The sequence below is a fragment of the Rhincodon typus genome, chromosome 2 (genome assembly GCF_021869965.1).
Source record: "Rhincodon typus isolate 14 chromosome 2, sRhiTyp1.1, whole genome shotgun sequence".
Classification (NCBI taxonomy): Eukaryota; Metazoa; Chordata; class Chondrichthyes; order Orectolobiformes; family Rhincodontidae; genus Rhincodon; species Rhincodon typus.
In genome coordinates, this window is record NC_063333.1 from 37805482 (window position 1) to 37828070 (window position 22589).

Here is a 22589-nt window from a genome sequence, read left to right on the forward strand (position 1 = left end):
GTTAGGTGAGTGAACAGAGATCTGGCAGGTGCAATGTAAGGTGGGGAATGTGATATTAGGCACTTCGGCAGGAAGAACAGAAAAATTACTTGAATGGAGAAAGATGACAGAAATCTAGGAACAGTGGAGTCATTGTGCATGAAGTCAAGGCACTGCAGCCTCATAGCCCCAGGGACCCGGGTTCGATTCCACCCATGGGCGAATGTCTGTGTGGGTTTCCTCTGGGTGCTCTGGTTTCCTCCCACAGTCCAAAGATGTGCAGGCTAGGTATTCAAGGGTATGTAGATTAAGTGGGTTATAGGGGGAATGGGTCTGGGTGGGATGCTCAGAGGGTTGGTGTGGGCTTGTTGGGCCAAAGGGCCTGTTTCCACAAAACCAGCATCCAAGTTCAGTAGGTAATAGGAGAAGTTAAAGGGAGCGTTAGCCTGTATTTCAAAGGGAATGCAGTATGAAAGTTGAGAGTTTTTCTCTAAAACTAGTCAAGGCACTAGTCAGCCTACAGCTGGAATGCTGTAAGCGGTTTTGGACCTCTTTTATATGAGGAAAGATATACTGGCATTGGCGACAGTCCAGAGAAGCTTTGTAAAGCTGATACCAGGAATGATGATTTTACAAGGAGAAGTTGAGTAGGTCGGGCCTGTACTCGTTGGAAGTTAGAAGAATCCTTGTTGAAACAATAAGTCAAATAGGATGCAACAAGCTGGGCATCGAATGGTTATTTCTCCTTGTGGGAGAGTCCAGGACCAGAGGGCATAATCTCAGAATAAGTGATTGTAGGTTTAAAAGGATGAGGAATTTCTTTCTCAGATCCCAGTGAATCTGGGGAATTCTTTACCACAGAGTTCTATTGAGGCTGGGTTCTTGTGTAATCAAGGGTGAGATTGATCCCCTTGCTGATTAAGGCAAGAAATAGAAGTGAGGATTTTCAGATTAGCCATGGTCTCATTGAAGGGTGGAACAGGCTCGATAGGGTGAAGAGCCAGAACCATAAAATCCTTACTGTGTGGAAGCCGGACATTCAGCCTATCGAGTTCACACCGACCCTCCAAAGAGTATCCTGTCAAGATCCACCCCATTCCTGGGACCCTGCATTTCCCATGGATAATCCACCTAGCCTGCACGTCTTTTTGACTATGGGAGGAAACCAGAGCACCAGGCGGAAACCCGCACTGACACGGAGAGTGTCCATACTCCCCACAGACGGTCACCCGAGGCTGGAATCAAACCTGGGTCTCTGGCGCTGAGGCAGCAGTGCTAACTGCTGAGCCATCATGTCACCTTGACTCTCAGCCCTGCCTTCTATCCTCTGATCTTGTGCACTGAATTTTTTTTTGTCACAAATTGCTTTTAAAATTTGCTACAAAGACATTAAATGGACTCGATTGCGGATCATCAGTGTATGTAATACCTCATTCAGATTTTAAGATCATAAAATTTATAATCTGATTAACATTTCAGAAAAGAATAGAATCCGGAATTAAGAGTCTAATGACGATCATTAGACTGTCGATTGTAGGAAAAATACATTTGTCCTTTACGGGAAGAAAATGCCATCCTTACCTGGTCTGGCCTACACGTGACTCCAGGCAATGGCCGAGATAGCGACGTCCTCATCCCGTGAATGAGTTAATTTAAGAAAAGAAACTTACGTTAAGAACTTTAACTCTTAAAACGTGGTATCTGGATCCGCGTGTAGCGAATATCAGACCATGAGCTGGACTGAAAGCCGTATCCTGTGAAAGAACACACCTGATTCTTCCACTCCCCCGCCCCCAATCTCATTAAAAAGACCAGCCTCCTTTTTGCAATATTTTTAACACCTGGATGTAGAATCATTTTAAAAAAAGACTCCCCCGCCCCCTGCCACGAATAACTGATCAAATCGGCCAGGTTTTTGATCACACCCATCCCCCCCGCCTCCGCTCTCACGGAGACCGTGAGGCACGGAGCATGGGAGAAAGTTGCCAGGAAAGTTTCAATCTATGATGAGCTGATTTCTGCAGCCGGGAAGCCTCCATTAATGTCTTCAACACGGCTCAGCATCAGCGATTTGTGCCTGAAGGGCAGGACTTGCTAAACTTTAATAACTGCTCTGACGGTAAGCACCTTTCCCCAACCCACTCAGATGTACCACCCGTTGACCGAAACGCTTTGGAGCTTTAACCCGACAGCTGCTGCCATGAAAATGCAATAACACTGTCTTCGTCTGTCTTTGCTCATGAGCGATATGGCGATGACTGCGTATTATTCTGAAAATTGGAAAAGGCTGGGTTGCAAAACATTTTTAAAAATGCCTTCGCTATGTAAGTGCAAGCATCGCTGATACAGACCCGACGACTTTAGTCTTGAACATGTTCATTTCTTCCATTATTCACGTAAAGAGCAGGCAATAACCACTAGAGGGTACACACGGCACACAGCTAGAAATTAGCCTGCCTTGTAATTACAACAAACCAATCCGTGCACTGTGAACAACCCCCCTCCCCCTCCCCAAAAAAAACGGGAACAACTGGAAAGAAACTGTAGCCCAGAAGGATCACTAAATCTGAAACGTTAACTTTACTTTATTCCCTCAGATGCTACTAAACCTGTTGAGTTTCACCAGTTATAAGAGATCGTTTCGGGTCGGGACCCTAAGGTCAACTTTCCTGCTCCTCTGATGGTGCTTGGCCCACTCTGCTTCTCCAGCTCCACACTCTTATCTCTGACTCCGGCAGTTCTTACTATGAGTTTCTCCAGCTACTTCTGTGCTCTCCAGCTACTTCTGTGCTTTCCAGCACCTTCAGTTCTTCGTGTTTTTTTTTTACACTATAATCCCACACCGACTCTACAGGCATGTAATAGCATCCCTGAGCTGGTTGATGTGAAAATATCCCAAAAGAAAGCAAGAGTGATTCTTTTAGCCCAGAGAACTGGTAAGAGTTGGCAGGTACAACAGCCAAATTATATCCGTCTGAGTTATAACTGCCCTGGCCTGCTGTAGAACCAGAGTGGTAGTATGATAATATTACTGGTCACCTAATCTAAAGCCTGAAGTAATAATCCAAAACTAGGAGTTCAAAACTCACCAGAGCACCTGGCCAACACAAACGCATCATCAATTCAATCCCGAATTAAAAAGTTATAATCAACACTACTGACCATGTAACTAACAGACCATCATAAATGGAGTGAGTATTCCCAAGGCGAATTGTGTTGCAACAGTAATGTCACATTAGCACCTAATTTCTACCCCTCTAGTTTTAAACTCTGAAGGAGTGCACTGCAGAAGGCTTCTAACGTTAAGAGATTTGAATCTTAAAAAGGATTACTTGAAACCCAATGTGATTATTTTGAAATGTTAACACTACTACTGAGAAAGAATACCAAAGTAAGAGGTGACTCAACCAATAATAAAGTGTTGCCCTTACACAAAATAGCAACAATTTTATCAGAGATAGTAGGAACTGCAGATGCTGGATTTCTGAAAAAGGTTCTAGGCCCAAAACGTCAGCCTTCCTGCTCCTCTGATAGTGCTTGGCCTACTATGGTCATCCAGCTCTACACCTCATTATCTCAGCAACAATTTTATATCCGTTTACCACAGAAAAATCCCAAAGAAAAGCCATGGTGATATAATTTAAAAACAAATAGAGACTGCATTGACCCTGAACACAGCCAGTCATAAAACCTCACCTAGTTCATGAATGCTTTTTAAAAAGGGAGATGCAATGTGCAATAGATATGATAGAAATGTCACTCAACCAAGATAATAGCACAGCAGGGTGTGAGCCTGGACTACATTGTATGGCAGTTTGTGGGCACTGAGGATGACTCAGGAAAAATATACCTGCAGGGGATGTCTCCATCTTAAACTTCCAGAGCATCTTTTACAAATAGCATCAATGGTTGCTCGCTGGCATGCTGCCAGCATAAAGTAGATCTTAAACTAAATTTGAACTAAAACAAAAAGAGGGAGAGGCAGAGAATCAACTGAGAGGAGGAACATCATCCAGCAGATTAGAAAAACAATCCTCTTTGGACAGTACAGAGAATTATGAACCAAAGAAAAGCACAGGATCTCCAGAGACATTGAGCAACGTTGTCTGTAGCCTACAGGACCATGACATCAGGACCTAATGAGAGTCCTGAGGCTCTATTTGCCAGCAGCAGCACCAGCACACCAGTATGTATTTTTGGGGGTGGATTAATCACAGGATTGGATCCACAGGAGCCAGCTTTCCTCTCTGGGGGATGGTTATTCCAGGTCAGATTGCCCTATGATCCACTTCAGGGAGGGAGTCTCCATAGATGGCAAGGGTACATTTTCACGTCTGGAAAAATACAGCCACCTCAATGATGGAAACTTGTTTGCTGCAGCTTGCTGCTATTTTCCTAGCCTTCACCACCTTCACCCTGCTGTCCCAAGGCTGGGAAAGTTCAACCCTTAATGATTGGATTATTACTTGAACCACATGCAAATTCAGTAGGGGATATGAAGGTGAACACACCACTGGAAGCGAGAAAGAAGAGTTCCATTTCATGACACAATGGCAGCAGCAGTAGGACAAAAAGAAAGTGTACCATTGGGAGGAGCTCCACCTGAACTGCAGTGAGGGTCACAAAGTAAAGCTGGAGGGGGCAAGGAAAGCAAGGTCAGAGACTCTGGTGAGAAAACATAGTAGAGGCTTGAAGCCAAAGTTTTTCATCTGGCACTTAAACAGGACTAAAACACAAGAAAAATCAAGGGTAGAAAGGAAGCAACCATTTGTACAGTACAAGAGGGCATTACAATTGATTGAACAATGGTTGGCATAGAGATCAGTAGGAAATGTTAATTGTCTTATTTAACTGATTAAATTCAAACCAAGCAGGTTGACTGAGTGGTCAGGGTTTTGTCATCATGGTGGGGCAACAGAGATGGACAGTCTCCATGGCTCTTTGATTAATAACAAAAGTGCTATGTGTGGATACATGCCTTTGCCTGTAAAGATAAGGGCCATGTGTGAGAATAAATGGAGTTTTTAAGCACACAAATGAATCACATTACTAGCTTAACTTAACGTTAAATTTCGTTCTGCTGTAACTCTTAGCAGAGTCAAGATTCCTAAGTAGATATTATCAAACATTCTACAATGGATACAATGTGAGTTTTGCGAGCGCAGGTTGATTGAGCACAGCTGGCACACTACATATATGAAAAGAAATTTGCAAAGGTTTTTCAAAATTCTATACAAAAAACCTTTCACAAAATACATTAGGTACAAGAGTGTAGTGAGAGGAAACAAGAGACTCATAGGAAATTGATTATGGTGATGTTATCCATGATAATAGGCAGGGCTAAGTGGTCTCACAATCACAGGAGAGGCCAAAGCTGTCGTGTGGCCCATATTCGATAGTGAACTGTGGTGGACAAATATCTAACCAGAGGAGAAGGCTCCACAAGTATTACAACCCTCAATAATAGATCATGTCCAGTACAAAAAACAATACAGAAACATTTATAATCATCTTCTTCCAGACCTAATAGTCAATGATCCATCAGAGACCTTCAGCATCACAGATGCCAATCTACAACCAATTTGATTCACTGTGATATCATGAAACAGCTAATCCTACAGAAAAAGCTATAGGCTGTTGTACTGAAGACCTGAACTCCAGAACTAGCTGCTCCCCTATTCAGGGTGTTCCAGTACAGCTACAAAACTAGAAATTAATAACAAAGTAAAGCATTGACCAGGTACGACCTGTCCACAAAAATCCACACAAATTATACTCCCATCAGTTTACTCAAACTGCTGTAAAAAGTGTCATCAGCAATGCTCTCCAATGCTCAGTTTGGGTTCCTTAACGACTTTTCAACCACAGTTATCACAAACGTGTGGACAAAACTGGTGAATTCCAGCAGGTGAGGAGTAAGCAACCATGCCTGACATTTGACTACGAGTTGTATCAAAATTCCCATTGACTTCATTTTAAATGAGTTCCAATTTAAAATTCTCATACCCAGAAGTTTGCTGATGGTATTGGAGACCAATCACCTCTGAGTTGAACACAGGTGCAGGAGCTGCTTAAGCAAGTCCTATACTCCACCATTTAGGCATGGCACTATTTGCTGATGACTGCAGTGTCCAGTTCCATTCACAATTCAGGCAATAGTAGGAGTCTATATTTGCATGGAAGCAACTCATTAAGAATTAGACAACATTTAGATAGGTTGGTAAGTGACATGTAACAACTTTAGCAATATTACCAGTAAAAGAACATTTCCAACAGCAGAGACAGTACCGTTGTTATAGGCAACAGACTCCAGATTTTAAACTTAATCAGCAGAGACTATAACCAATTTACTTCTGCAAACAATTGTGGATACAGAATTAAATTTAGTATTTTTAAATAGGATCAAAAAGACTAGCACCGTCAGACACTAGTAATAGTTGTTCCGCAATGTGAATGTGTGTGTACTGCAGGTATCAGTGCTTGCACCCCAGTTATTTATAATATCTTTACATGAATGATTTAGATGAGGTAACTCAGTGTAATATCTCCAAGTCTATAGGGGACACAAAGCTGGATGTCAGGGTGAACTGTGAAGGGGATGCAGAAATGCTTCAATGTAATTTGGACAACTTGAGTGAGTGGGCAAATGCATGGCTGATGAAGCGTAATGGGGATAAAAGTGAGATTATCTACTTTAGCAGCAAATACAGGAAGACAGATTATTAACTGAATGGCGATAAGAGGAAGGCTCAATGACCTGGGTGTTCTTCCACAGCGGTCGCTGAAAGTAGGCAGGCAGGTGGGGAGGATGACAAATGGTTGGCTTTCATAGCAAGGAGATTCAAGTACAGGAACAGGGATGCTTTGCTTAAATTTACAAGGCTCTGGTGAGACCACACCTGGAGTATTGTGTGTAGTTTTGGTTTTCTTATCAGAGAATGGATGTTCTGGCTGTGGAGGGAATGCAACAAAAGTTGCCACACTGATTCCTAGGATAGCAAGACTATCGTATGAAGACAAACCAGACTGATTTGCACTATATTCACTGGAGTGAAGAAGATTAAAGGAGGCATTTCATAGAAACCTATAAAATTCTAACAAGACTAGACAGGGTAAATGCAGGAGGGATGTTTCCAACGACCAGAAGTCCAGAATCAGGTGTCACAGTCTAAGGATACAGAGTAGACCATTTAGGACTGAGCCGAGGAGAGATTTCTTCACCCAGAGAATGGCAAGACTGTGGAATTCTCTACCACAGAAAGCAGTTAAGACCAAAACACGTAAATGTTTTCCAGAACGAGTCAGATACAGTTCATAGGGCCAAATGGATCAAAGATTATGAGGAAAAAGCAGGAACAAGGTATGAGTTAATGATCAGCTATGTTCATGGAATCATAGAATCCCTGCAGTGTGGAAACAGGCCCTTCAGCCCAACAAGTCCACACCGAACCTCAGAGCATCCCACCCTGACCCATCCCCCTACAACCCACCTAATCTACACCTCCCTGAACATACGGGCAATTTAGCATGGCCAATCCACCTAATGGAGCAGGCTCGAAGGTCTGAATGGCCTATTCCTATTTTCTAAGCTTGTGTGTTATTGGTTTATAGCGTAATTAAATTTATTGGGATCAGTTTATTTTCATTGAAGTGAAATTATCATTTTGTAATTTATGTTATGGGTACTTTCAAAGCTTTTTCAACAATGACAGTGACATGATTATCTGTTGTATTTGTTGTTGTGCATTTGATTGGAAAATCGGAATTTCCCAAAATGCTGAACATTCCCTTCCTCAATTATCTGATCCAGTAGGACAGTAGTAGTATTTCTGGAGCAAAATGTCCAGTAACAGTCTCCTTAAACGAAAATACCAAAGCAGCAGCAACCTTTCAGTTGGACGTAATAATAATTATCTTTCATCTAACCATTTAGGGACTAAGCAGCAGTAACAATTATAGCAAATTTCTTTTGAAGGGTGTTAAGTTTATTATTGATCAATAAAAGAAACAGAACTACAAGCATGCAGCCCTTTATTTCATTGCTTCTTCACAAGGCTAGAGTCTGCAGTTCACCACAATGCTATAATTTTACAATATAATATGTTTTACAAATAACAAAACTTTGTACAAAAACCTCTGGATGTGCAAACATGCCCCATCTTATAGATCACATGTACCCATTTGTTTCTTAAAATATATCTTCTAATAAAAAGGCATGCAAATAAACAAACTTTGGTACTAGTGTGAAAACTATAAGCATCCCTGCAGATTTATAAGCAGATACATGTGTGTGTATGTATATATTTATATATATGTATAGCTTAATATACACACACAAAATATACCAGTTTTACAACTCTCTCAGTGTGGGTTAACCATCCTTGATAAGCAACTGCAACTAACAAACTATCATTCACTTTCATGAAAAATAGGCAAAATCAGTTTTAGAAAACAATTGTACAACTAGATTTTAAAGACTATTAAATGGGGTAGAAAAACACAAATTCTGAGCAATAAGAAAGAAAAATCAGTTATACATATACATTGATGCAAAATAGGAAACAGTTTTTTACCCATCACTCTTAAAAAAGTAATACTCATGTCTTTATTATTTGAGGGAATGGCAGTACAAGAGAAAATATCTACAACAATACACCAGTCTTGCATTCATGCAAATCATATGTTTAACCTGCACTATCTGCTCCTTTTCACTGCCACGTGAAACATTAATTATTTATAAGCACTTTCAATCATGAAAATTGCTGACTTAATTGAACTATCGATTTTTTTTGCCTCAAATGAAATGTGTGGCTAAGTATGGTTATTAAAAAAATTGCAAAAGATCATACATTAAGCAATAAGCAACTGCTGTTGACCTAGTATTCTTAGCTGCAGAGAAAATACACCTGCCAATTGTTAAGGAACAACCATAAAATAAAATTGTTTTTACCATATCCTTAATATAGTGAGATATCTAATAACAAACGTGTTGAATAGGTATAATTCAGTGCAAACTATGTATGTGCAGTCACCTTTTCACTTTTAGACCTGTACTGAATATCATCTTGCATCTGCTAATAATTCTCCAGATTTTCCCCTGCCCATAATAAGGTCTTGGTATGGAATAACTTACATGAGTCTTGAGTCAGCATCCCAATGTTCATTATTCAAACTTTACAATAGTTAAAGCAATATCAACTATGTGAAGTGAAAAAAATTCTGTATTCAAAACAATGTGCTTGAAATAAAGTTGCCAGCAGATGAATGTCTTCGCTATTAAGTTCATAATGTCTTGATGTGCAACCTTTTATTATACCACCTGATTTTAAGTCTGTTTAGGTAGAACAATTATTTACAAGAGAAAATAAGCAGGTGTCCTTCACAATTCCTTGTATGGTTTCAAGGAATATCAATCAGCGTTTGCAGTTTACAAAGACCTGTCTGACTCTGCTGAATGCACACTGAGGAACTTTACAAAATCATGATGAAATTAGTAACATCCTGCTGCAAATTATTTAAAACCAAAAGAAAATTAAAGATGGACGGGTTCCAACTTGCTGCCTCTACGCCGTTTCTTTGAGCGTGGCCATGGTGAATTTGCTCTGGTTCACATTCTGTTGCTTGTAGCTCGCGAAGCTAGCGGTATGGATTGTCCGGATGCTCTTTGCACCTTGAGTCAGTGAGGTGGGAGAAACTGGGGAGGTGGAAGAGGATGAAGATGATGGGGAGGGCCTACCATTTGGAGCGTGTAGCGGGAATGAAGGAGGATGACCTCTGCCTGTTAAGGCAGAGTTCTGAGCATGAAGCTTAAGGGAGCCATTAGATGTAGAAGGGATATGGGACACTGATGGAATTTGAACATTACGGCCAGCAGTTGGAGTAACAGAATTAGTACTAGGTGAGGGATATTTACTGGAAGTATTGAGATGGTTAGTGTTGTCATTGCTTGGACCAGGCACAGAGCTACTTTTCCCAGAGCTAGAAGATAGGGCAGGGATCTTAGAAGCAGGTAATGTAGGGGAGGTAACCTTACTCTCCCCACCAGCTTTCTTAGCACTTCCATTAGCCTGCAAACAAAGATGGCAGGAGATAAAGTTTGTCAGAAAGCCAGCAACATTTTAACCATGGGGCCTGCCGCTATAGCCCCAGGCAGACAAAAGAATTAACAGTGCAGAACCTTATTATCCTCGTGAGCCTTGCAGGAGTTTAACGGACCTGGTAAATCCCACAACATATAAATGTGGAAAGAAAGAAAATAAAAGAAAAAAGTATGAATATTAAGGATTATTAAAACCATGCTTTTCTACTATTAGAATGCAGGCATGAAAAAGTCTAATTAACCAGTAATTCATACTCTAAATCATTCACTAGACATAAATTTCCACAGTAGTTAGTTCAGATGAGTCAGTACTGGTTATGTCTGGTTAATTCAGCCATTCTAATTACATGCTAAATCCTCTTAGAAAATAAATTGGAAACATTACAATAGCAAGATAGCAAGTTACTTGTTAAATAGTTTACTGCACAAGAGGATACAGACATAACATCACCAAGAAGTTACTGACAGAGGAATGGGAAGATACAGTATTACAGCAATGACATAGAACATGTCACACAGAGTTCATCAGTATTTATAAGCTGATACCAGGTCCGGGTTCATTATTTAATTCAATAATTAAAATGATAGAGTAACAGAAATTTAAATGTCAACAGATGTAATTAAATTGACAAGTATTATAATTCCTTCACCACTTTCTGGACACGTCTAGAATAAAACTACCTGTCGGAACTGTCTCTGGGGGTCCTGAAGCTTCTGTTTTGTCACCTTTTCGGTAGTTCCTTGTTGATGCCTTAGTTTTGATCCTACAGAAACTGGCATTCTGCTGCTAGGGGACATCAGATGTGAACTCTGGAAGAAAATTAAACATCATATTAAAACATGGCACACTAGGCTCTTACTTCTGTGAACTTTTATGAATCACAATGAGGATTAGCAGATATCCAGAAGATCAGAAAACACACAGATTGGTTATCTTGTATAGCATCTATATTGATCACCATTATCCTGTTAGGAAAAACAATTTACTTTTACATGCACAGTGAACAGAATTACAGTTCCCATTTCAACCAGATTTAAGCTTGATTAGAAGGTGCAGAGGCCGAAAACCAAAAGTTATTTTATAAGAAGCTTACGTTACCTCAACTTCAAACACCCAGTTAGACAAAAGCATCATAACACTTTTAAAAAAAAATCAACAAAAATCAAATTGCAATCAGATTAATAAAACAATAGCTTTTCCCCAACACCACTGTCCACCAAACCATTAAAATCAGTTATGCTTCAGCTGTTAGATGCCAGAAAGTGAAGTCACGTCACCCACATGAAGCAGATAATAGAGAATGCGATAGGACACCTGTGATTCACTTGCTTTTGTGGAGATTTTTGGAAGTAGTGGTGGTTTGGTCTTGGTGTTTTGAGGTGCTTTTGCAGAGGAAAGCAATAGTTGCTCAGTAGATTTGGTTTCATTCCATGACATAGCCCCTTGAGATAATTCACAGCTTTGAGAAGGGCAGGTTTTGTGGTCTTCCTCCTGTTCTGCTATCTTTGGACTCATTTCACTGATTGTTGTTTCTAATTGTTTGATGGTTTGTTCAAGACTGTCCAAGGTCTTGTAAGTATTTTTTCGAATCTGATCGGTTCGGAAAGAATTTGACATCGCATCAGTGGAGTTATGTTGGTTTGACTGCATGGTTTTGGTAGATGTTTCATCTTTGCAGTTTGATTGTATAATCTCAAATCTTTTAGCTTCTTTGTGCTGTTTTACTGTTCCATCAAGTTCTTCTTCATCTTCATAAACCACTACCTGCAGGGTTTTCTTCCCAGTCTTTGTACCTGTTTTAATAGCTTGGGTCAGGGCTGCAAGGTGTTTTTTGGGGAATTTGAATTTAAACTTCTTTTTGTTATCTGTCTTATTTGTAAGCAAACTTTCTGCACAATCAGATTTGGAGTCATCACTTTCTATTGGATCAGATTTATCTTCTTTTGGTGCATTAATTTCAGTAGAACCAAGTTGGATATCATGTCCATGACCACTGGATTTATTACATACTGAATTATTTGCCAAATCCAGAGTGGAAGAAATTCTGTTTGAATGTAGTTCATCATTATCCGTTACAGATTCGGATAATGTTTTTGTATCATTGGAGTGTTCAGCAACTTCATTCTCTTCATCTATTCTTTCTTCTGCCATCATCCTCTCTAAATCTTCATCACATTCCTCAAATACTGTTGACAATCTTTTGTAAGCTGATCGGATGTCCATTGGCTCGTCAAAGATAATAATTACTGGTTTTTTATCTGTGAAAAGCACGGAATCTTCACTCCCAGCCTCCAGATAACCACTCGGACCTGCTGTCATTTCTCGATTTGCATCCACATTCAGAGTCTGGATATCTTCTCCTTTCTTGTTCACTAGATCAATGACCTCTCCACTATTCAGAGCCTGGACCTCAGTGTTTGTAATCATAAAGGCTATGTTATCACTTGATGGTGAATCTTCTCCAGAGGAACTTGAGGAATCAACATCCTCCAAATATCTGACAGTAGGTTTGTTCTTTGGTCTCAATATCACCTGTTGGTTATAACTTTCTTTCCGATAACTCGAGTCTGCAGATGGCATTTCCCATTCTTGGCGACCAAATTTATTAGAAACTGAATCATGTTGGCTCAGAATTGTAGTGGACTGTTGTACCACAGGTACCGTCACATGTGTTCTCATAACTGGGGAGAGAATGCTCTGCCCAACAACCTCCTCATATGTTGAAATATTCACATGTACTGAGCTGTCCACTCCACATGGTGAAATAAAATGTTTGAGCCCACTTCCTGTTTTGAACTCTATATCAGGTTCATTTTTTTCTATGGCAGGCATGTACTCTCTCTCTGGAGAGAAATCTGGCTCCTTTACAACAGGCTGATGCACAACAGGAGTCTTGTCTGGCACAGATGTCTCTTCATCTTCTAGGTACTTTGATGCATCCTTTGTGTACACTGAAGGCACACAAGTGTCATTGTGTGGCAGCAACTCTATTTGAGAATGAACATTATGAAATACGAATATGTTTGAAGTCATCGGTGCATCATAAGGAATCTGAAAAAACAAAAAAGGAAAGTCTACAAATACAAGAATATTTTGCCTTTCTTTCAATCAACATAACTATGGAACATAAGAGGTTTGTAATTTATAATAGAAAAATTTTAAGTATCACCATTTTAAGTTACTTACCATGGTAGAATCCAGCAGAACCTGGTCTTCATTCTCTGTCGATATGGCTTGTTCACCAACAATGCCTGATCTCTGCTAGGATATTTCATTATAACAAGTTATTGCACAACAAATGCTTTGTAGTTCAGACATGAACTGTACTTAAGCAATCCAGTTTACCTATAATTTAAGACCTGCAATGCATATTGGACAGACAGCCACTCATAACACACCTGCTGTGCTTCACACCATAACAAATGCATTACATTGCATGATTGAAAATATCCCAAGTAAGCCAAAAGTGGCAGAGAGCCATTCTTCTTTTAGATATGCCAGAATAAGCATGTGAAATAAAATTGGTGATGCAAAATAGGTGTATCATAACTGAAAACTCAAATGTGTCAAGGTTGGCAAAAAAAATTGCTGATTACAGAATAAACAAATCTTTAACTAGCCACCAGAATCAAAAATCCAAACAGCCCTGAGCATTAGGATCTTCTAAAACAATGCCAGCACCAAATATCACCAAAAGTAAAAACTCCAAAACCAAAACAATAACAACACCTCTGTGCTCAACAGCCAAGCTAACAGAAGGAAATAATAAAATTCCTTTAAAATTAAGTTACATTTTGTAACAGGACATCATCATAGAAATTAGTACTGTACCACGCACAGCAAGCCAAATATATGATGCAACTTTGAAATTGTTAGACATCTGTGATATCACTTTTCTTTTATAAAATTGAGTTCTTCTAGGACAAAAATCAGTAAAAGCTATTGTAGAATAATCTGATACAGCTGATTGGTATTCATCAAAAATGAAGAATAACTTTGAATTTTTTTACAAATCAATAAAAACCTGCCTTTAGGCACACAAATCCCTCCTTTGCATTTTCTGTAGGGACAGTGTCTCTTACAGCAATAATCTATGCTTCTATTCGAGCCTCGGTTGCTGCATCTTTTAATGTACAGATATCAAAAATTAAAATAATGCTTCAATTTATATTCCAACATTCTATATGAAGTTTGTTCAAAACTGAAAACACAGATGTTTAAAAATACTTTATAAATGCAAAACTCCACACTGAGATCAAACAAGCAGCACCTCAAAAACGCCCATTATCTGAACTGGCCGACCAAAGTTAGGAATTTTTTTTGAAAAAAAAAAGTATAGGCTTCAAGAATTACATTCAGTAGCTATTTTGTAATACAATTTTATTGCATGCTGTGCAATGCAGCATTGTCATGTATGTTCAGATAATAGGCATTGCATTGAATTAGTAGCCATGATTATCACTGTTTTCCCACAAATTGCAACAAGGAAGTATAAGAATCAAAAGCATAAATGATCTGTTTTTCTTACAGATTAAAATTGAAACAGGCAAACCACAGGCAATACTGTTTTACAGTATAGTCTACTATTGCATACTTGATTTAAATAATTAAGCATTTGTGAATGGTTGTACATTGTATGCAGTTAAAATTGCAATAAAACACATTGACACATGAAGCATTTGATTTCTAGAATATTTACTTTGTGCCGGTCTAGTTTTTTTTGAAAATGTTCATTGTCTCATTGGATGAGTTCCATGAGCAATCAGTGTTTCTTATTAACGCCTGGAGTACAGGAATCCTCTGTATCATTACCCATGATCCAGTGATTCGGGTAAACACAGTGTAGAAATTAAATTATGTAAACTGAAGTGCAAAACGGTTTTATGTACATTTTATGAATGTTCAAACTCATTTGAGAACAAACCACTAGTGCCTCAATCTTTCAGTGATAACAGTAGACAAATTAGTACAGAAAATAAAAAATAAAAAATAAAGCCATCTTTAAACGAGAAGGGTTAACTGATGAGGCTTCCCAATATAAATATGGAGTGGACCACAAAAGAAAAGATCTCCCAATCAGCCAGGAAAAAGCAAGGTTGTTTACAATATAAAATTATCCCCAAATCATACTGATCCTTGGAGGTTACAGAAAAAGAATGTCAAACTCTTTATAGCAGGCTGGTCATCGAATAATTTATTTTAGGAGCAGTTTAGTATGTTCTCCTATTCCAAGGCATTACAAAACAAAGGACTAGTGCCAATAAATTTGCATGTTTGCAATGGAATTTAATCCAAGAAGAAACAAAAAGTAAAGATTGGTGTTGATACTCAGCACTGATCATTTTTCAAACCCTCACAGTCGAGCAGAGCACCATCAGTAAAGGAACAGTCAGCATAGTCAACTGAATTGTCTTGAATAAGTACAATGATTTTGATTGAGATTACTTTAATTGAATCATCCATGTTGGAGATTGTCATAAGAATGCTTCAAATTATTTGCTTTTGTGCAACATTTAATCCTTGATGTGCATTATGAAATTAATATACCGACAGTTAATATATTCCAGAAAATACTACAATCTGGATGCTTTAAACTCATGCAAACATTATGCTCTGATTAGATCCAGAATATTCCAAGGGTTCAAAAATGTATAAAATTTCAAAGCAAAACAATCTCTGAGGTTTTACTTGAAAATACATCTTTTGTTTTTCCTTATTTTGATTACTGATTGCATAAAGCAATCAATCAATCAGGCAGTGGATGCTAGAAGTTACTAGCATGACGACAACCCTCCGACTGGTTCCTGGGCAGGTGAACAGCTTGTACATTTACTATATGGGCAGAGAAGCCTCCAGACTGAAGCGAAGCAAGATCTCTCTTTCTGTCTGGCCTAGTAGATATCTGGATAGGTTCTTACATCAATTGGTGGGAGACAATAAGAACTGGGAGCAGGATTAGGCAATTGAGCCCCTTAATCTTGTTCCATTATTTACTATAATTGTGGCTGACCTCGGGTCAGCTGCAACTCCATTTTTCTGACCATTTACCCGTCTCCTCCTCCCCACCCTGTAATTCATCAACCCATTACTCAAAAAAAAATCTGTTGTGTCTCCTCCTCAAATTTCCAAAGTCCCAGTAAGTTGTTGCCTCCATCTAGTGATGGAAATACTTTACAATTAGTGCGCCAACTGCCCTGTGTTTTCTGCAAATTGAAAAAAATCTGGAAATAAACTCGGAGAATAGAAGATTTTGGGTAGCAAAGTGGAAACCTCATTGAATCCTATGGATTGGTGCCATTGAACCGTGTTTCCCAGTACTCTTTTCCCCCCACAATTCATAAAACCCTTGTGCTTGTTTGTGCGTGCGCATGCGATGCGTACAGGGGTTTCGGAAGTAAGTTACAGTTTGATATGTATTAGAGTAATGTTGATAATTCACAATTTGTTTGCCTGATTTATTTGTTACAAATAGTAGTTTTTTGTTAAGTATAAAAACCTGGTCAGTATTTTCTGCAAACCTGAGTGCATAACGTAAGTAAATTGCAACCTTTAAACACTTTGATTAAATCTTTGACTTTTGTGACAGCCCTGGGAGTGGTGGGTCTCGAGCGCACTTTCCAAAGTGGGTTTTGACACTGTCCTTCACTGACTTAATAGGATTGTAGCAGAGAACTAAGAAGATTGCCAAATGAAATTTGACAAAAAAAAAAATCAGAAAATATATTTTGTGCAAATGAAACAGTTTTACCTGCTGATATAATAAAATCCTACAAGTTTAAACAGTATTGATCGCTAGCAAATCAAATAGGCAGAATCCTTTAGGAAAAGCAAGCCTATGATTATGGTATAATTTGAGCATTTGGTAAATATTGTGGGCTTGCCAAACAAAGGTAAATTTTAAATACAATACTTGTGGGTTGACTTTATTTATTATTCTGCTGTGGATCTTCTCATTTTAAATGCTCAACCACCTCATTGGTTGTTAATAAAGTCACTACAATCCCAGAGGCGGCTCTCTCATTACAAAGGGGCAACTGGTGGTGGTTTAACCTGAACTAGTGCAGGAATTGAATCCATGCTGTTGCTGCCACTCTGCATCTCAATGCAGCCATCCAACCTAACCAATACCCATGCCAAGTTAATGAAAAATAAAGGCAACATTTTTACTGATGAACTACAAATGAGGTACACAAACTACTAACAAGGAAAACATTTTCCTATATTAATGTTTTATGCAATTTGTTTGATATTCTAGAGGAAAAAAAGTGTTTTGATTGACTGGCAAGTGGACTATTGGGAGAGGTCTTGCTATGGAGGATACACCACTTAGATGATGTCTACAGTTAACTGCCAAGCTTTGTTCAAATTTAAACCTGGCACATTGGCTCGGATTGGTGAAGGCCTTACCCTACACTAAGGAATATAGTTGCAGTTGTTGAAAGCGAGTCATCTCAGCTCCAATCAGTAGTGGAGGAGTTCCTTATGGTAGTATCCTAGCCCCAACCATAGTCAGCTGCCTCACCGTTGACTTCCCTCCATCAAAAAGTTAGAAGTGGGGATATTGGCCGATGATTGGATAACATTTAGCACCGTTCACAACTCAGATGCTAAAACAGTCCATATACAAAATGGACAATGTTCAGACTTGAGCTGACAACAAAAAGTAACATTTGCACAACACAAGTGCCAAGCAATGATTGCTTTTAAAAGGACAGAATCTAATCATCACTTCTTGAAATTCAATGGCATTACCATCTCTGCATTACCCCATCATCACTTGTTATCACTAACCAGATATTGGATTGGACTGGACGAGACACAATGGTTAGAAAAGCAGATCAGAGGCTAGCAATCCTGCAGTAAGAACTTACCTCATGGCTCACAAAAGCCTGTCCACAATCAACAAGGCACAAGTCAGAAGTATGATGGAACATTCCCCACTTGCCTGGATGACAGCAGCTCTAACAACACTGAACAAGCTGGATACCATCCAGGTCAAAAGCAGCCCACTTAACTAGCACCACATCCACAAGTATCCAAACTCTACTACTCTACTCACTGAAGTTTAGAAGGATGAGGGGTAATCTCATCGAAACGTATAGGATTTTCAAGGGGCTTAACAAGGTAAATGCCAGGAGGATGTTTCTCCTCATGGGTGAGATTAGGACCAGAGGACAGTCTCAGAAGAAGGGGGTGCCAATTTAAGACTGAAATGAGGAAAGATTTCTTCTTAGAGCATTCTCTCACTTTGGAACTTCTTGCTACAGGAAGCCTTTGGGGTGGAGTCCTTGAGTATATTTAAGGCTTAGATAGTTAGATTCTTGATCAGTAGCAGAATTAAAGGTTAGGGAGAAAACACAGGAAATGTATATGAAGAATGTCGTCGGATCAGCCTTGATCCTATTGAATGGTGGAGCAGGCACAAGGGGCCAAATGGTCTACACTTGTTCCTACTTCTTTATGGTCTTATACACACCTCCTGCTGCTATTGAGCACCACCTGTAATGTGTACCATCCACAAGATGCACTGCAGAAATTCACCAAGGCTCCTTAGACTGTACCTTCCAAACCCACGACCACTATCTAAAAGGAGGTGGCACGATGACTCAGTGGTTAGTACAGCTGCCTCATACTACCAGGAATCAGGGTTTGATTCAGTCTTGGGTGACAGTCTGTGTGGAGTTTGCACATTCTCCCTGTGTCTGCATGCTCCAGTTTCCTCCCACAGTCCAAAGATGTGCAGCTGAGGTGGATTGTCATGCTAAATTGCCCCATAGTGATGATTTGATTTGATTTATTGCTGTCATATGTACCCAAGCACAGTGAAAAGTTCTGTTTTGTAAGCAGTACAGGCGGATCATAAAAGAACATAAGGATCGTAGGGTGCTTAGACAGAGTGAGGCATACAAGGTTATGACTGCACAGGGAGGTACACAAAAGCAAAGTCAACATTAGATTTGAAATTACAGAATGTCCACGGATATACAAGACTATGTAAGTTAGCCATGGTAAATTAGGAGTTATGGGGATAAGGTGGGGGTTTGGGTCTGGGTGGGATGCTCTACAGAGGGTCTATGTGGACTCGCTGGGCTGAATGGCCTCTTTCCACACTGGAGGGATTCTGTTCTACTCTATGACAAAGACAGCAGATACATGGGAACACGACCACCTGCAAATTCCCCTCCAAGCCACTTACTATCCCGACTTGGAAACATATCACTGTTCATTCAGTGTTACTGTTTAGGAATCCTGAAACTCTGTTAGGCAGGGAGTGACCTGTACAAAATGGACTTTAGCTGTTCAAGAAAGCAGTTCACTATCCATCAAAGGTAACTGGGAATTGGCAATGAATGCAGTCCCAGCCTGTGATGCCCACATCCTGTGACTTAGTTCATAGATCATAGATTCCCAACAGCGTGGAAACAGGCCCTTCGACCCAACAAGTCCACACCAATTCTCAGAGCATCCCACCCAGACCCATCCCCCTATAACCCACCCTAACCTACATGTCCCTGAACACTATGGGCAATTTAGCTTGGCCAATCCACCAAGTTGAAAAAAGACTTTAGTTGAAAAAAATTAACCACAGATTGGCTATCCCGTTTTGTTGAGCTGGAACAAGCCAATGTGTGCATGTCTTTTTACCCCCCCTCTGTCTACATAGTAAACATCATTCTTAGCACACTCAGTCCAAATCAACTCAAGACCTTCAGTCAGGGTGCACTTGCTTGTAATGGAAGTCACATATCAATTCATACAATCTTCTCCTTTGTAGAGGAAATGAACAAGGTCACACATTATGAATATGTTTCAACTCATCAAAACAAGGAATAGCCATTTTCTGATTCATTTCGCATGGTGATACCTTGACCGATTAGAAACAAGCTGCCCGTTTAAATTCAAACAAAACTTGGCCATCATCGAACTGAAGCATTTTCCACTGCAACACCCGAGTCCATTTGCCAGTCAGCATTTTCTTCATGTACAGTATAAATATACTGTTTTCTCTTTACATGGGTTATTTCTTGCAAATTGTCTGACGAATACAAGATGACAATCTTTGACAGAAACAATTAAAAGCATGTTCAATGGTATTGACTACCAGAAATGTCCAACACATGAATCCTAAATTAATAAATCTAGAAAAATTTGTAATATTCCATTTTGCAATCACTGCAGAGTTTCCTGATTTCTTCTAAAAGATGGGAGGTAGAGAGCAATAAAACTGGGAGCATCATCTTACCACCATATGGAATTGCAAGGGAAGTATAATCTGCTACTTCTGTTTGTATAATAAATAAAATCAAAGTAGCTGATTGTAGGGAAAAATTGTAGTGCTCATGAGGTGGAACTGAGAAGTGGGTTAACAGATTATTCCCCAAACCAGCACGTTTGGGCCAACCGCTGTCTTCTCAGCAGTATTATTTTATGCCACAATTTTGGAAATATGTTTGCTTGCCAGTTTTCAGCAATTACAAAAAATCATTTTAATTTAGCATTTAGCCCAGTTCTAGACCAAATTTATTTTCTAATATTTGTTAACTGAAGTCAATAATTTGGTAAAGGGTAGTGTAACTCATCATTGAAATGTGCACAAATCACCTTAGGGCTTATTTAAGGCAATTTGGTTAGAAAGCATATGGGGTTTAAAGGATGTTAGAAATCAGAGAACATCAGAGATGACATTTGATTAGTATTGAAGAAAAAAGTTGGAGCCCAGCAAGATCATAATCTGTAACCATTGATGTTACCTTCTTTTCTTTGGCTGATAATAAGGCTGTGGACCTTACATCTTTGGCTTGGATTTCAACTTTCGGTTGTTCAACAACTGTTTTTGAACTTACATCCATAACTGAACATTTCTGGAAAGCCTGAGAGATCAAAGTACATGATGTTAGCTAAAAATTATTAACTATATATCATTTTACTGCAGAGTTCAGGAATTTCATTATTGGAGCTAAGGCACAAAAACAGAATGCATGAAAAAACAATAAAAAAATTACAAGGTCAAATCCTTACTGTCCTTACACCAACTTCAAAAATTAATCAACAAGTTGGCATGGGGTGCATATCACTAATTAAACTGCAAACTGCTCAACTTCATCACTGACCAAGTTTGTGAAAAGTTTAAATGCAAAGATAGCTGTTTTAAGTTTACTGAGTACCAACAAAGTCTGCAAATTGTGTCAGCTGTGGCTCAACTGGCAACACTCAAGACTCTGGATTCAAGAAACACTCAGAGCCTTGAGCACAAAGCAGGCTCTGTTGATGTTCCAAAACTGTAAACTTGGTCCTCATTATTTGCAAAGGATAGGGGCATGGACTTCCCCCAGAAAATAAAAGATATCGCTCCTACATACTACAAAAGACCAAGCACATAACCGAGGCAGGCCACAAAACAATAGGGATTATAAAAGGGGGTTTGGGGCTGACATCCTGAGTACACAGGTGTGTGGGTAGCAAGTTAGCAGATAATGAAGACCTAGTTTATTGACAAATTGCTGTACTGTTGGAGGTCATCTCCTTCTGATGAGATGTAAATATGAGCCTCTGGCTGTCCCTTCAAGTAGATTTAAAAGACCTTAATCTCTAGTGTCTTCACCAGTATTTATCTGTCAAATCTGTCTAAAACAGATACGTGGCCATGAGATAACAAGGTGTAGAGCTGGATGAACACAGCAGGCTAAGCAGCAGAAAAGCTGACGTTTCGGGCCTAGACCCTTCTTCGGAAAATATGTGGCCATTACTGCATTGTCGTTTGAGAGCACTTGTGTCCATATTTGTTGATGTGATTCCTACATTACCACTATCTTTCATATTTGGAGTACTGTGCAAGTTTTGGTCTCTATATTTGGGGACTAAAAAAAAAGCTGCTCTTGGAGGAGTTCAGAGAAGACTCATTTGGATTCTTTCTATGATGAAGTACATAGAAATTTATTCAAGGCAGAGTTTGATCTGCAATGGTCAAGGTAGTCAATGTTTTTTGGGTGCAGACAGGAGAGTGCAGCCAAGACCAAAACCAGATCAGCCACGATCCTATTGAATGGAGGAGAGGCGTGAAGCCCAAATGGACGGCTCACACTCGTACAATTTACAACAGACAATACGGCAGGCTTAGAATTTGCTTCAAAACTACAGTTTGTCAAAAAGAAAAGCTCCTGATATCACAACTGGTCTAAAAAATGTTACTAAGTTAAACAGGCAAGTTCTTTCATTTGTGGAATGTAAGCATTGCTGGCTAGGCCAGTATTTATTACCCATCCCTAGTTGTACTTGGTGATGGTAGTGAGCTACCTTCCTGACCCATTGCAATCCATGTCTGTAGGGAGATGCACAAGGCTGTTAGGGAGAAAATTATAGTTCAACAGCTTGGTGTATTCCAAATACCAAACAAATCTCAAATTCGTGTCGAACAGAATGCTAAACGGGTCACCTTCTCAACAGATTTATATCTGAATAGAATTTATGTATAAATGTTGCACTCAACTTCACATATAAAATATAACATGC

At 39.4% G+C, this 22589-nt stretch overlaps 1 protein-coding gene across 6 annotated transcripts in view; it reads right to left on the reverse strand.

The window, feature by feature from the left end:
• Window positions 1-7993: 7993 nt before the first annotated feature.
• Window positions 7994-22589, reverse strand: part of LOC109935264 (sickle tail protein) — a 150029-nt gene continuing 135433 nt past the window's right edge. For 2 of the 6 annotated variants that reach the window (XM_048612085.1, XM_048612106.1), the window contains 5 exons: window positions 20831-20950; window positions 13266-13340; window positions 11394-13130; window positions 10760-10888; window positions 7994-10046 (listed from right to left, as the gene is read on the reverse strand). In XM_048612085.1, coding sequence (XP_048468042.1) covers window positions 9543-10046; window positions 10760-10888; window positions 11394-13130; window positions 13266-13340; window positions 20831-20950 — 2565 coding nt within the window. In that variant the 3' untranslated portion in view covers window positions 7994-9542. Of the gene's footprint in view, window positions 10195-10759; window positions 10889-11393; window positions 13131-13265; window positions 13341-20830; window positions 20951-22589 lie in introns of all 6 variants that reach the window. The other 4 variants (XM_048612111.1, XM_048612093.1, XM_048612099.1 and 1 more) reach the window with 4 other exon arrangements.